At 39.9% G+C, this 12,003-nt stretch overlaps 1 protein-coding gene across 2 annotated transcripts in view; it reads right to left on the bottom strand.

The window, feature by feature from the left end:
• The window catches only part of MYO1D (myosin ID), a 266,476-nt gene that overhangs the window by 76,107 nt on the left and 178,366 nt on the right, over nt 1-12,003 (bottom strand). The window contains exon 22 of one of the 2 annotated variants that reach the window (XM_067556264.1): nt 9,162-9,431. The exons of the other annotated variant lie outside the window; for it this stretch is intronic. Coding sequence (XP_067412365.1) covers nt 9,269-9,431 — 163 coding nt within the window. The 3' untranslated portion in view covers nt 9,162-9,268. Of the gene's footprint in view, nt 1-9,161; nt 9,432-12,003 lie in introns of those variants that run through there. 2 annotated transcript variants of the gene reach the window in all.

The following is a 12,003-nucleotide window of genomic DNA, read 5'->3' as shown; positions in this document are numbered from 1 at the left end:
AGGGGTCTGTACTGGGACCTGTGCTGTTCAACATATTCATAAACGATCTGGAAAAAAGGTGAACAGTGAGATGACAAAATTTGCAGATAATACAAAACTACTCAAGATAGCTAAGTCTAAAGCAGACTGCGAAGGTTACAAAGGGATCTCACAAAACTGGGTGACAAAATGGCAGATGAAATTCAATGTTGATAAAAGCAAAGTGATGCACATTGGAAAACATAATCCCAACTATACATACAAAATGATGGGTTCTAAATTAGCTGTTATCATTCAAGAAAGAGATTTTGGAGTCATTGTGGCTAGTTCTCTGATAACATCCACTCAGTGTGCAGTGGCAGTCAAAAAAGCTAACAGAATGTTAGGAATTATTATGAAAAGGGACAGATAATAAGACAGAAAATATCCTATCGCCTTTTCATAAATCCATGGTATGCCCACTTCTTGAATACTCTGTGCAGGTCTGGTCCATTAGGGTTATGGAAAAGCTTTCATATGAAGAGAGATTAATAAGACTGGGACTTTTCAGCTTGGAAAAGAAACAACTAAGGGGGGATATGATAGAGATCTATAAAATCATAAATGGTGTGGAGAAAGTAAATAAGGAAGTGTTATTTACTCCTTCTCATAACACAAGAACTAGGGGGTCCCCAAAATAAATGACTAGGCAGCAGATTTAAAACAAACAGGAGGAAGCATTTTTTCACACAATGCACAATCAACCTGTGGAATTCCTTGACAGAGGATGCTGTGAAGGCCAAGACTATAACAGGGTTCAAAAAAGAACTAGATAAGTTCATGGAGGACAGGTCCATCAATGGCTATTAACCAGATGGGCAGAGATTGCTGTTTACCTGAAGTTGGGAATGGGTGATGGTATGGATCACTCGAAGATTACCACTGTCAGAAGACAGGATATTGAGCTAGATGGACCATTGGTCTGACCCAGTATGGCCATTCCTGTATTCTTGGAATGGATGAAGTTGCCCTGAACTGTGACACCTAATAAACAACTTGTGGCCTTAATTTTTCAGAGGGTGACTAGTGATTCTGGTTCTAAGATCTAAGAAACTTTAATAGGATTCAATTTTTGTAAGGTGGGCACTCAGAACATTCTGAAAATCAGGCCCTTTAGGGTGTCTCAAAGCGAGACATCAAATATCACTCATCAGTGTTGAAAATGGAAGCCTCAGAAGCATAACTTTGGGTAACTATTTCTGAAAAAGTGAAATGAAACTGCCAGGTATGAACTAGGGGAAAGCAAATGTACAAGATGCATATTAGTTTTTATTAAAGCTGCTATTCAGCTGGAAACCCAGAGTTTTATTGTATTTATACGCTTTGTAATACCTGCTGTTCTCCCAGGAAAATCATATAAGGAGTAATAGAAACCCTAAGAAAATATCTCCCACACAAAGTTTACCCAATACTAAAAAATGTCAACAGGAAGCTTGAAGCAGTGAAAAAATATCCAAGTTTAGTAGGCTGGGTGTCCCTAAGGTTTTATTGTAGATCCTCACCCTATTAAAATGTCAAGTGAAAATCTTGAAATGTTGAGACTTTTTTGTTGTTGCCTTTTTAAAAAGTGCCTCTTGTTTCATATTTAACAAATTCCTCTTAAAATAGGAAATGTATGGTTAAGAGACACTGAAGAGTTGAAATTTATGTTTGCAAATGGATTGCTGGTCCATAATGCTTCAGGAATAGTGGCCAATTAAGGTCTTTTTGTTTGAAATTATAGGATACTCAGGGCAGGAACCCTATAAAATGTGTGTCATTATAAACAAAGAGGTGGTGAAGACATCACCTTGTTATACTAATGCTTCGCACCCCTTATAAAGTACTTTTTATCTTCAAAAGCCTTGCAAGCATAATTTATTAATCCTTAACCACTCTGGCTATGCATACATTAGAGACCTTAGAGCGGCACAACTGTACCATTTGGTCTTGCATGTAGCTTTCCATTTCCATTTTAAAGATAGGTAAATTGCAGCACAGAGATTAAATGACTGGCCCAAGGACTTAAAAGAGACCGTGGAAGAACAGTAATTAAAAACACCAAGTTCCTGGCTCCCAGCTTCTGTGCACATTCCATAACTCCTGTGTCTAACCCCCATCTTTTTTTTTAAATGCTGTAACAAAAATTAAACAATGTTTTGAAAGCGTAAGGTAAGATCTACAAACTAAGCCAGAGTATCTAAAAGTCAATTCTTCTGTCCAATAACTTTCACAGCAAATCTTTAATGTGTAAGATTTTTAATATCCCTTTGACTAAAAACAAGAACCAGATGGCAACAATTCCAAGCCCCCAAATAAAACAGAAATAGATGTTTTATATGTCTGAGATTGATGAAATGCTGAGGTTCCCAGCACACAGACAGGCAAATGCCAGGACAGCTGCTCAGGGCAGATGGGTCCTTTGACAGCTTGATAATGCTGACTTGCTGGTGAATCTAAACCATGGTAAGGGCAGCCAACTTAGGACCATCTGTTTGCTAGAGGGGAAAGGCTCCTGGAACAGCAAGTAGCCACTGCTCTGGTTGAGAAATAAACCAACAGCAGGATCAGCAGCATTTATAACCTTTGCTTTAGAGCTACATAAAGCTGACAAGACACACAACAGTACTGTATTCTATTTCAGATGTAACTTGGGATTTGTACATCAGTGCTATAAACTATACTGTACATTTAGAAGCATTTTCCTCTGTGTCTATTTATGCACATACAGCTAGAACTACTTAAAGGGAAATTGCTGTTTAGTTTCACTTGTTACTTTTGACAACCTAGACCTTGGAGTCCAGAAGCTCCACCTGGGAGGCAATAAGTTTTGGGGAAAGGATGTTGCACACTTTAAAAAAAACCCCATTATAGCGTTAGCACCTAGGTGCTATTTACAAACATTATTCATGGAACTATTTAAGTAAAAAAGCTTGAAGGTCTCCTCTCATTTGGATTGGGCCAAATCCTGCACTGACTGAATTCAACACAAAATTCACAGGCTTGAATGGGATTAGGACATGGGTCCAGGGGCAGTCTGAGGAAGGAAAAGCCTGACCAGTAAAGCCTGTTTATGATCAAAAGGATATTATATAACTTATATGGTAAGGGGCTGCAATCAAAGTTATTAGACATAAAACCTGACTTAGCCTGCAAGATAAGTATCAAATTAAGCGTTGTTTAAGTTTTGCAGTAATCATCTTGAAAGCACAAAACCCCTGACTTGCTAAAAGAGAGGTAGGTAATAAAGAGGGGCTACACACAGCAGAACGTTTTGTCCTCAAGACAAGAACTGCATAGGTCATACCACTATGAGCTCATTGCAGAGAAAATTAACACTATTAGGGAATTTGTAGACTTGAAAGGATTAGATTTTTTTTGGTAAATGTTGGTAAACACTGATTTCACTGCAGACACCCAAATGGAGGAACAAATATCTCCATCAATAACAGACATTTACAGTTAAGCAAAGTAAGAAAAATGCTGCTTGAGAACGTATTAGTTTGATTTAAGGATATTTATTTGTATAGTTTGATGTGATGCTGACAATTTGCGTTTTAGTGTTTATAAACTTTAACCTCAACATCTACTGTCATTAAATAATTATTGTTGGACTCTCTTATTGTCTGACTCCCAACCCTAATTTCCTGCAACCATCAACATTTAAATTGATAAGAATCCAAAAAGGTTTAAAAATAAATCACTAGTATCCATCAAAATTATAAAAAAATAAAAATCAAATTCTGCCAAGACTAGTAATTTTGTATCTTGCTCACAACACAGCTTTAGCTTCTGATAAAATCTTTCCATTCAAGTTCAAGAGGTTAGTTTATTTTATCTACGAATACTGTGCACTCAAGAGAATCCTTTGTCTCTATGAAAACTGGAACGAAACAACTGAATTCTGCTACCTTCTAGTGGTGATATCATGATGCTGATTTTGAAGAGATGAAATGATCCTTAAGATATCAAATAAATTAGTTTTGATGGGTGGCTCCCTTAGAAAAGCAGATAGCATCAATGGCTGAAAAAACCCTTCTCAAGGTACAAACTGAAAGGGATGTTAGAACATAGCATGTTAAGAATTGTCACTTCCTGTGAAAGCTAGAACTCCTTTTCAATTTCCAAATCAGACTCTGAAAGTGACACTTTTTAATCCATGCACTTAATTTTCTCAAGAATCACAAGTATAGAGAACAGAGACTAGACAAATTTGCACAGGGCTTAACTATCTTCAGAAATCTTCTTGGTGATAAAGAAAGCTATAATCAAATTATTCTAGAAATTTTTTCCAAGAAACTAAGATTTAAACTAGCCTAAAATAATATTAATCCAATAGTTGGACCAGTTTTTGCCAGTTTGTACATTTGTCCCACAGACAACTGTACATGTACATAAAATGTCATTTCAATTTTATTACCTCCCTCTGCTCCCCATAACTTCTGTTGGATAAAGGGTTGAATAACTGGTCTTAGAAAGGTTACAATGAAACTCAAGTAGAGTTCAGGTTCCCAATTTTGTTTTGTTAAAAAGGGAAGGAAGGGCAAGAGCTTTACAAATCTAATACTAATAGAAATGTTTTATAAATAAAAATATGGTTTCTCCACCCTACAAAAAATCCAGGGAGGGTTTAGGACGTTATTCACTTGTAGTACTAGAAACCCTAACACAGCTATATTCTGCAGGACACCTGAGAACCGAAACGGAAATTGATCATAATCGAAAGTAAAACTGAGTAATCTTATTTCACTATCAATACTAAGGGAAATGAAAACTCCCTCTCCCTCCAAAAAAAAACCCCAATAAAATGATTAAGAGTTTTAATAATTTACAGTGCTAACAGATTTAAAAGTAGTTTGTTTCAACTTTGGTTTTCTCAAGCACTGCTGAACTCCATTTGTCCTCATCTATGCTACTAAAATTCCCTAGTTCAGATAGGGTCTTGCAGTAATCAGCTGTGGTTTGGCTGCATACATCTGACACTCATTGTCTGTAATGTGTAATTTTCCTAGTGCATGCAAAGCTTAAGTGACAGATTAATTTGGCACCACAAACTCTAAGGCCCTTCCTTTTGTGTGGAGATTTTCTGCCATTACAAGATGGTTATTTCCTTGGAGTGACAACTGCTCATTAACAAGACAACACTACATTCATTTTTAGACAATGCGGGCTAATGTTTCTTCCTGTCCAAAGAGACATGAACATTATTATCAATATTATACACAAAAAAGGTTAAAAGAACATTAAAGCTGCAAAGTCAAGTGCTCAAAAGTTGGCCTTAAATCTGGCACTTGCTGGCTGTGCAACCTTAATTCGGCACCATTGTGCACATGTAGTATGATACAGTCTTTAATTACATGTTCACGTGCTATCTTTTCCACAGGACCTTGTGGTATTCAGTGCATACGATGAAGTTACTATTGGAATGAGTCAGGGTTGTGTACTGAAGGAGATGGTCTGTAGGATCCCATGGTTAAGGCACTTGAATGACAACCTAGAGACCTGGATTCTATCCCTGTCTCTGCCACAGAGTTTCTGTGTGATGTCAAATCACAAACCCAACTTTTCAAATGTGGTCACTAATTGTTTGTTCCTCATTTTCTGGGTGCCTAACCTTGTTCTTGGAAACAGCTGAACTATTTTCATTGACATTTTCTGGGGGGAAAAAACCAGACTAAGGCAGACACCCAAGGTAGAAATTTTCAGCCCAAACAGTTAAAATCTGGCAAAATTATAAGAAAATGAAAACTGTCTTAAGGGAAGTGTTAGGTGACCTTAACAACAGGCAACGTTACCAGCCCCACTTACAATTCTCCTTAAAGAGACCGTTTTCAATGGTTTAAGTACCAAGGAAGAGTTGCTGTTTTACCCCTTAAGGTATGCATATGATAATCCATCAGCCTTGCCTACACAAGAAAGTTGTACCATTTTAATAAAAGGGACCATTTCAAACAGATGAAACAATTCTGCACAACTCTCTCATGTAAGACAAGACATTGATTCCAAAATGAGGTCTTTGAGGCTTGTCTTGATATTTTACCTGGGCAACATCTGGAAATTCTGGGGGGCAAAAGTCATAAAAATGGAAAAAATAGACATTTAAAAAACAGTTATTAATTAAAAAAATAAATCGGGGACCTCCTTGTCAGTGCTAAACTGTGGGCATGATTTTTAACTGAAGTTTACCTGAAATACAAAAATGGTTAAGATTAGAACCAAGTAAATAATGGATTTTTCAGTTTTGAGGCTGAACCAAAAAAATCTGGTTCAAATTCAACTCAAAATAATTTAAAAAAAAATTTTTTTTAAATCATTTTGAGTTGGCCAAACTGTTTCGGGTTGACTCTAAATCATTTTTGTTTTGTTTCTTTTAATTCGTTTCAAGTCTACTAAAACATTTTGGTTGATTCTAAACTAATTTTATTTTTTAGCTTTTTTCATTTCCAATCAGGTATTTTTCACCTTTGCGTTTTTTTTAAATAGGCCAAATTTGAAAATGAAATGCCATTTCGAAACAAAATACTTTGAATTTTTCAAAAACTTTCAGCCAAAATTATTCACTGAATTTGAACAAAATTTGCAAATAGTTTTGGAGCCCTGAAAAATGCATTTTTCAGCAAAAATTTTATTTGCTGCATTTTTTTCTGCTGCACTCTAGTTAAGATCCAGTAGTGCTGTCTTCTGTTATTCATAACATTCCTGTGTGAAATTCTCCTTTCAATCTGGCAAATGCCTAAACAGTTGTATTTTTAATTAAGAATCATCAAGTTGTCAGTACTTCTCGGGCTTCTCCCTGAACCTTACTATTCAGATACCAATCTACACTCTGCTCCATGGACTGACTTTAAAACCTCTCACTTAAAATGTGTTTGCAAAGCTTTGTTTGCAATAACTTTAAATGTCATTTATATTGTTATGGATGGCAAAGAATAGAAAGAACACTTGTCAATTCCTTTGTTTATACCAAACTTGTTTAATCTCCTGAAACTGCCTGCAATTCTGGTTTTTCTTTGCTCTCAAGTAGCAATTAATGTAGGCTATTATGGTTAAGACTATGCCCCACTCCTAAACAATTATAAACTAACAGAGAAAGCCTTTAACACAGGAAGAACAGTCAGCATTGCAGACACTTTCATTCTGTATTTTATCTCATGATAATTTCTACAGTATATATGCAGCTAACCTTTGTTAATGTTGCTAAAAACCATTCAAGGGTAGGCCATTACACCAAACAGCCTGAATTTTCAGAAACCTTTTAACTACCTTATGCCCTGTCTACACTAATAGTAGAAGCGTGCAAGTTGAAATGGTCATTTGGAAATGTACAGGAGGCCTTCTTAACCAGAATCAGAGCTAGATGGTTTTCTGAATCCTTTGAAGCAGAGATGATAGCAACAGGAATGAAGGTCTTGTGGTTAAGAAATTGGACTTGGATGCAGGAGACCTGAGATCAATTTCTGGCTCTCTCAAACTTCCCGTGACATTGGGCAAACCTCAGACTCCTTACCTGTACAGTGATAGTGCGCTCTCATCCTTTGTCTTGTCTATTTAGATTGTAAGATCTATGGGTCAGGGACTATCTATGCGTACATACAGTACCTAGCACAACGGAGCCTTGATCTCAGTTAGGGCCTCTGGTGCTATCATAATTCAAACAGCTACAGTACCATAGGGAAACCGAGAATATTTCCATATTCACTAAGGGCGAAATTCATCCCATTGCACAGGGCCTTACACAAGCCTCACTTCACATGTTAACATGGGATGTACGTGGTGCACTGGACATCATCCAGGCTCTCATCCCAAGGTAACGTTGAATGGCTGTTGGCAGCTACACATTTTTTCCAAATATACTTCAGATATTTAAGATACTGGTAAAAGGAAAGGGATTTCATTCAACCTGTCCCATCTTTTCTGCTTTCAGAACCAACACTAACTTGCTAAGAATCTAAAACTCTGAGACTCAAGATTTGGCGCTCCTGTGATATTTTCTACCAACTCAGCTCATACTGAGTGTGTATTTAGAAGTGAATCACATTCGGAAGTACACACTACCACTTATGTCACTCAGTAGTGTGAATAAGCCACCCCCTCTGCAGGGCCCAAGCATAATTTTTTCAGGCCCAGTATAATCTTGTAACACAGGCCCCCTCCCACACACATACCACAATCCTTCATCCCATGCATACAATCTCATGAGCCATGAAAATGTTTTGCCTCGTGGTAATGGGGGTTGCAGCCTCTGGGTCCTGGTAAAGTGTACCCTTCCCCCCCCCCCCCCAATGTGGGGGCCCTGCTCCCCTGAGCAATTTAAGTTACAATGACCTAAGCGCCAGCGTGGACAGAGCTTCTTCTGGCCACACAGCTACCGCTTCTCACGGAGGTGCTTTGATTATGCTGATAGGAGAGCTCCCCCACATCAGCACAGAGTATCTTCACTATAGGTCTAGATGCCACTGTAGCATTTCTAGTGTAGACTAGCCCTTCTTTATGATTTGCTAGGTGCCATAAACTTCTGTAAATCAAAATGCTTTTGATATTTACAACCACCATACTCAATCTCTTTGCTAATCATGACAAGCTATAACTGCACTGAACATCTTTAACATCCCAAATGTCTCTTGGCTTCTACACTAGGTTGGTCAAAAACATCAAAATCTATGCTCACCATGGACAACAGAACTGCCATCAATAGGAGTAAAACTTGAGCGGGCAGCAGATTTTCTCAAGCGGTCTCGTAGCTCGGGAACTTCTGTCCCTGAGATGTAAGAGTGACCACAATAGATCTCCCTCAAGATCAAAAATGTCATAACTTGTCTTATACTTCAAGTGTCAGCTCTCAAGGGCAGGGACTGTCCTTTTGTTGTGGACACACTACCAGCTACAATGAAGCCCCGGTCTACAATTGGGCCTCCATGTGGTATTGCAATATAAAACCAGCACCACAATTTGTGTCTTGGCCTGTCCATCATAAGTAATGATTCTTATTAATATTAATGATTGATAATAAATTACCTGCCCATAAGAGGGAGAAAAAGTTTTCACCGACTTCTTTGGCAAGGTGCTCCAATGCCAAGGTGATGAATGCAGTCTAAAATGTCTGCAGGGACTGGACGGTTAGGGTCACCTCTAACTGGGCTCTAATAGTCCTCCAGTGCTTCTGTATGACGCTCAACAACTGCCATATCTCATTGCTGAAAAAGCTCATCTCAACCCTGTCTTAGAACTAGAGACAAAATTCCTGCCAGTTTTTAGCAGCATCTTACACAATTCAAGCATTTCTGCCTATTCCCTCTCCACTCCAAGTCAGTGATGGCAGACTAATGATGCTCCAAATGAGACCCAATGCGAGCTGCGAATTCCACTGGCATGTACGCTGAACAAAGTGCCAAGCCGCAGGAAAGGGGAGTTCTGAAAAGGGGGGAGGAGTTGGGCTGAAAGAGAAGGAAGGGAAAGAAGAACTTGCATTAAAGCTGGCCCAAACTATTCCTTTCCTGTTAGTGACTCCAGCCCAGAAACGCTTACCGTGATTGTTACAAAGGCTTTAACAGGTTCAGTGGGAACACAAGTAACTTTCAGTCATTCTTGGGTGTGTAGCCAAACACAATGATCTCCAGAAAGGTGACATTTTAAACAGAAACATGTGAAATAAGGCTATGTCTACACTACCCAGCAGTTTGGACTATGGAGAGGTGAATATCAGTGTGCACCAAATTGCTGCACTGTAACTCCTCTGTGTGGATGTTGAGGGTGCAAACTAAAAGGTTCCTAGTTTGCATTATTGTAGAACCTTTTAGTTCACACATGCACATGGGGGAGTTACTGCAGAGCACATTAGTGCGTACTGCTTTTCAGATCCCTATAGTCTGAACTGCGGGGTAGTGTAGACGTAACCTACATTAAGCAGCCTAGCAGGTTATCAGAGGAATAACCTACAGTCTTTAGAAATGGGCACTAGCAATTATGTTCCATGTGTGGCTCTCCATCCGTTTTCATTTACAGTGACCAGCATGACTCAGTATTGCTAATCACATTAAAGCACTCTGTCTTGTCCCCTGCCTTGGATTGCTTTTAAAGTTTTGATCATGTGCCCTGTAATTCTTTTGTGAATGACACTACATACCACAAGTACATTTGGGTTTGCTTTAACTGGCTTCTTCTCAGGCATTGTCTTCAACAGGAAAAAAGGTGTGTCCTTAGCTCAAGTCAGCATGAGGTAAAAATCTCATGGCAGACAAGCCAGTCTGTAGCTTTCACATGATTCATAGACTATAAAGCCAGAAGGGACCATTGTGATTAACTAGTCTGACCTCTTAAATAACACAGGCCCATAGGTCTTCCTAGTTAGCAGGTTGAGGTAAACTTAGGCTCCCCTGTAAGTTAATTCAACCTGCTAACTTGTAGGAAAACTTCAAACTGCATGGTCATCATTAGGGTTTTACCTCTTGTTGGTTAACGCAGATGGAATACTGGATGATGTATTGTATTACCAAATCCATCCGGAGTGTCACTTCACCTTTATGAAAATCAGGTGTAGTTCCATGCTACCAGCTCTGACATGCTTCTGAAGGAGATGATTGCCTCCCTCCCCCCACCCAAAGAAACAAAAAACAAATATTTGGGGCACAAAGCGGAAATAGAGTGTAGTGGTTCGAAGGACCGTATATTCAAAGCACAAAGGACCATGTTTGAATTCCATGCTGGGAACCTATGGACTGCTCCAGAGATTGCATACATGCCATTAGATGCTCGCAGAGTCGCCAAACTCCTGAGTAGCCCACTGATCTCAAGTCCTTCCTCTCAGCTTCCCTTCTGTTGGTTTTAGCAATGGTGGGTTTCAGTAAAGGACTGGGCCATTGCTCAGAATCCCTTTCCATACCAATAGTGAAAGAAGGCTCCAGCTGCATTCTGACCAGGTCTGAGGAAGAGGCAATATGGGTCACCATGGCTCATTCCCTCAGGATCTTCATTTTAGTCAGTAGCTGAATGGGAGGAAGAGAATAAAGAAGGGCCAATGGCCAACCCTGGGAGACAGCACCAGCAGCCTCTGCTCTGGGATCTCATCTCCTTGTGAAGAACCTCATTTTTGGATCACACGAGTTGCAAATGATCCAGAATGGGAAGGCTGAACGTGTGTCACTTTGTAGATGCTGCAGATTCCGGACTATGTAGCCCCATCCCCTGGTCTAAAGTCCCTCCTGCTGGGCCAGTCTGCTGACATGTTTTCATTTATGCGAATGGCTTCGACGGGGCTTAGGTGTCAGGAAATTAGTTATTTTGTGGAACACGTGTGATCTCATCCCCACTAGCGATCGTTACATGCCATGCCTGTGGTGCTGTTGGTGTGGAGTAGGACACGGAGATGACAGATGACTTGTTGGAAGTGAAGAGCACCTAACCTGATGAAGGTCTCTCAGAGGTTTCTTGCTCTAACTCTGATATGAATCGATAATTCTCCTTCCTGGCGGGAGGATGAGCTAGATGAGGGAAAGGGAAGGTGGTGAAGGTCTTTTCCTCATTTTTATGATTCTTGGCTTCCTTCTGTTTGTGCCACAAGCTCTTCATGGGAGAGGATATAAGCCAAGACATGTGGAGAGACTGACCTCCTGTTTTCTTCCTGGGGTTATGCCAATGACTGGTGTCTAGTGGTCAGGGCAGGAGTTGGAAACTGTGGCCCAGGGTCAGAGGCCAGATGTCAGCACCAAGGGTCAGAACAGGGTTATCTGGAGTGAGGAAAGGCAGGGTCAGGGCTGGGTCCAAAGCAGGGAACAAGCAGGGACAGGAGCTATCACACCCACAGGCACATGCTTTCATCAGTCACTAAACTGCTGCTGCTGGGCTTAAGAGCCAGTCTGCTGACACTTCCAGCCAATCAGGCGGTGTAGCCGATCAGGCAGCCTACTCCAGGTCAGACCTCTCTGTCCCTATGACCCTTCGGAGCCGGCCTTTTCATCTTAGAAGGAGCAGAAGCATCCCAGGCAGCTCTGCTTTTTTGGCTTGTTTCCA

The sequence above is a fragment of the Emydura macquarii genome, unplaced genomic scaffold, assembly GCF_026122565.2.
Source record: "Emydura macquarii macquarii isolate MOO-44397 ecotype Brisbane River unplaced genomic scaffold, CSIRO-AGI_Emac_v2 contig_1692, whole genome shotgun sequence".
Taxonomy (NCBI): Eukaryota; Metazoa; Chordata; order Testudines; family Chelidae; genus Emydura; species Emydura macquarii.
The sequence above is the reverse complement of the archived record's forward strand: the minus strand, read 5'-3'. Positions and strand labels throughout refer to the sequence as shown.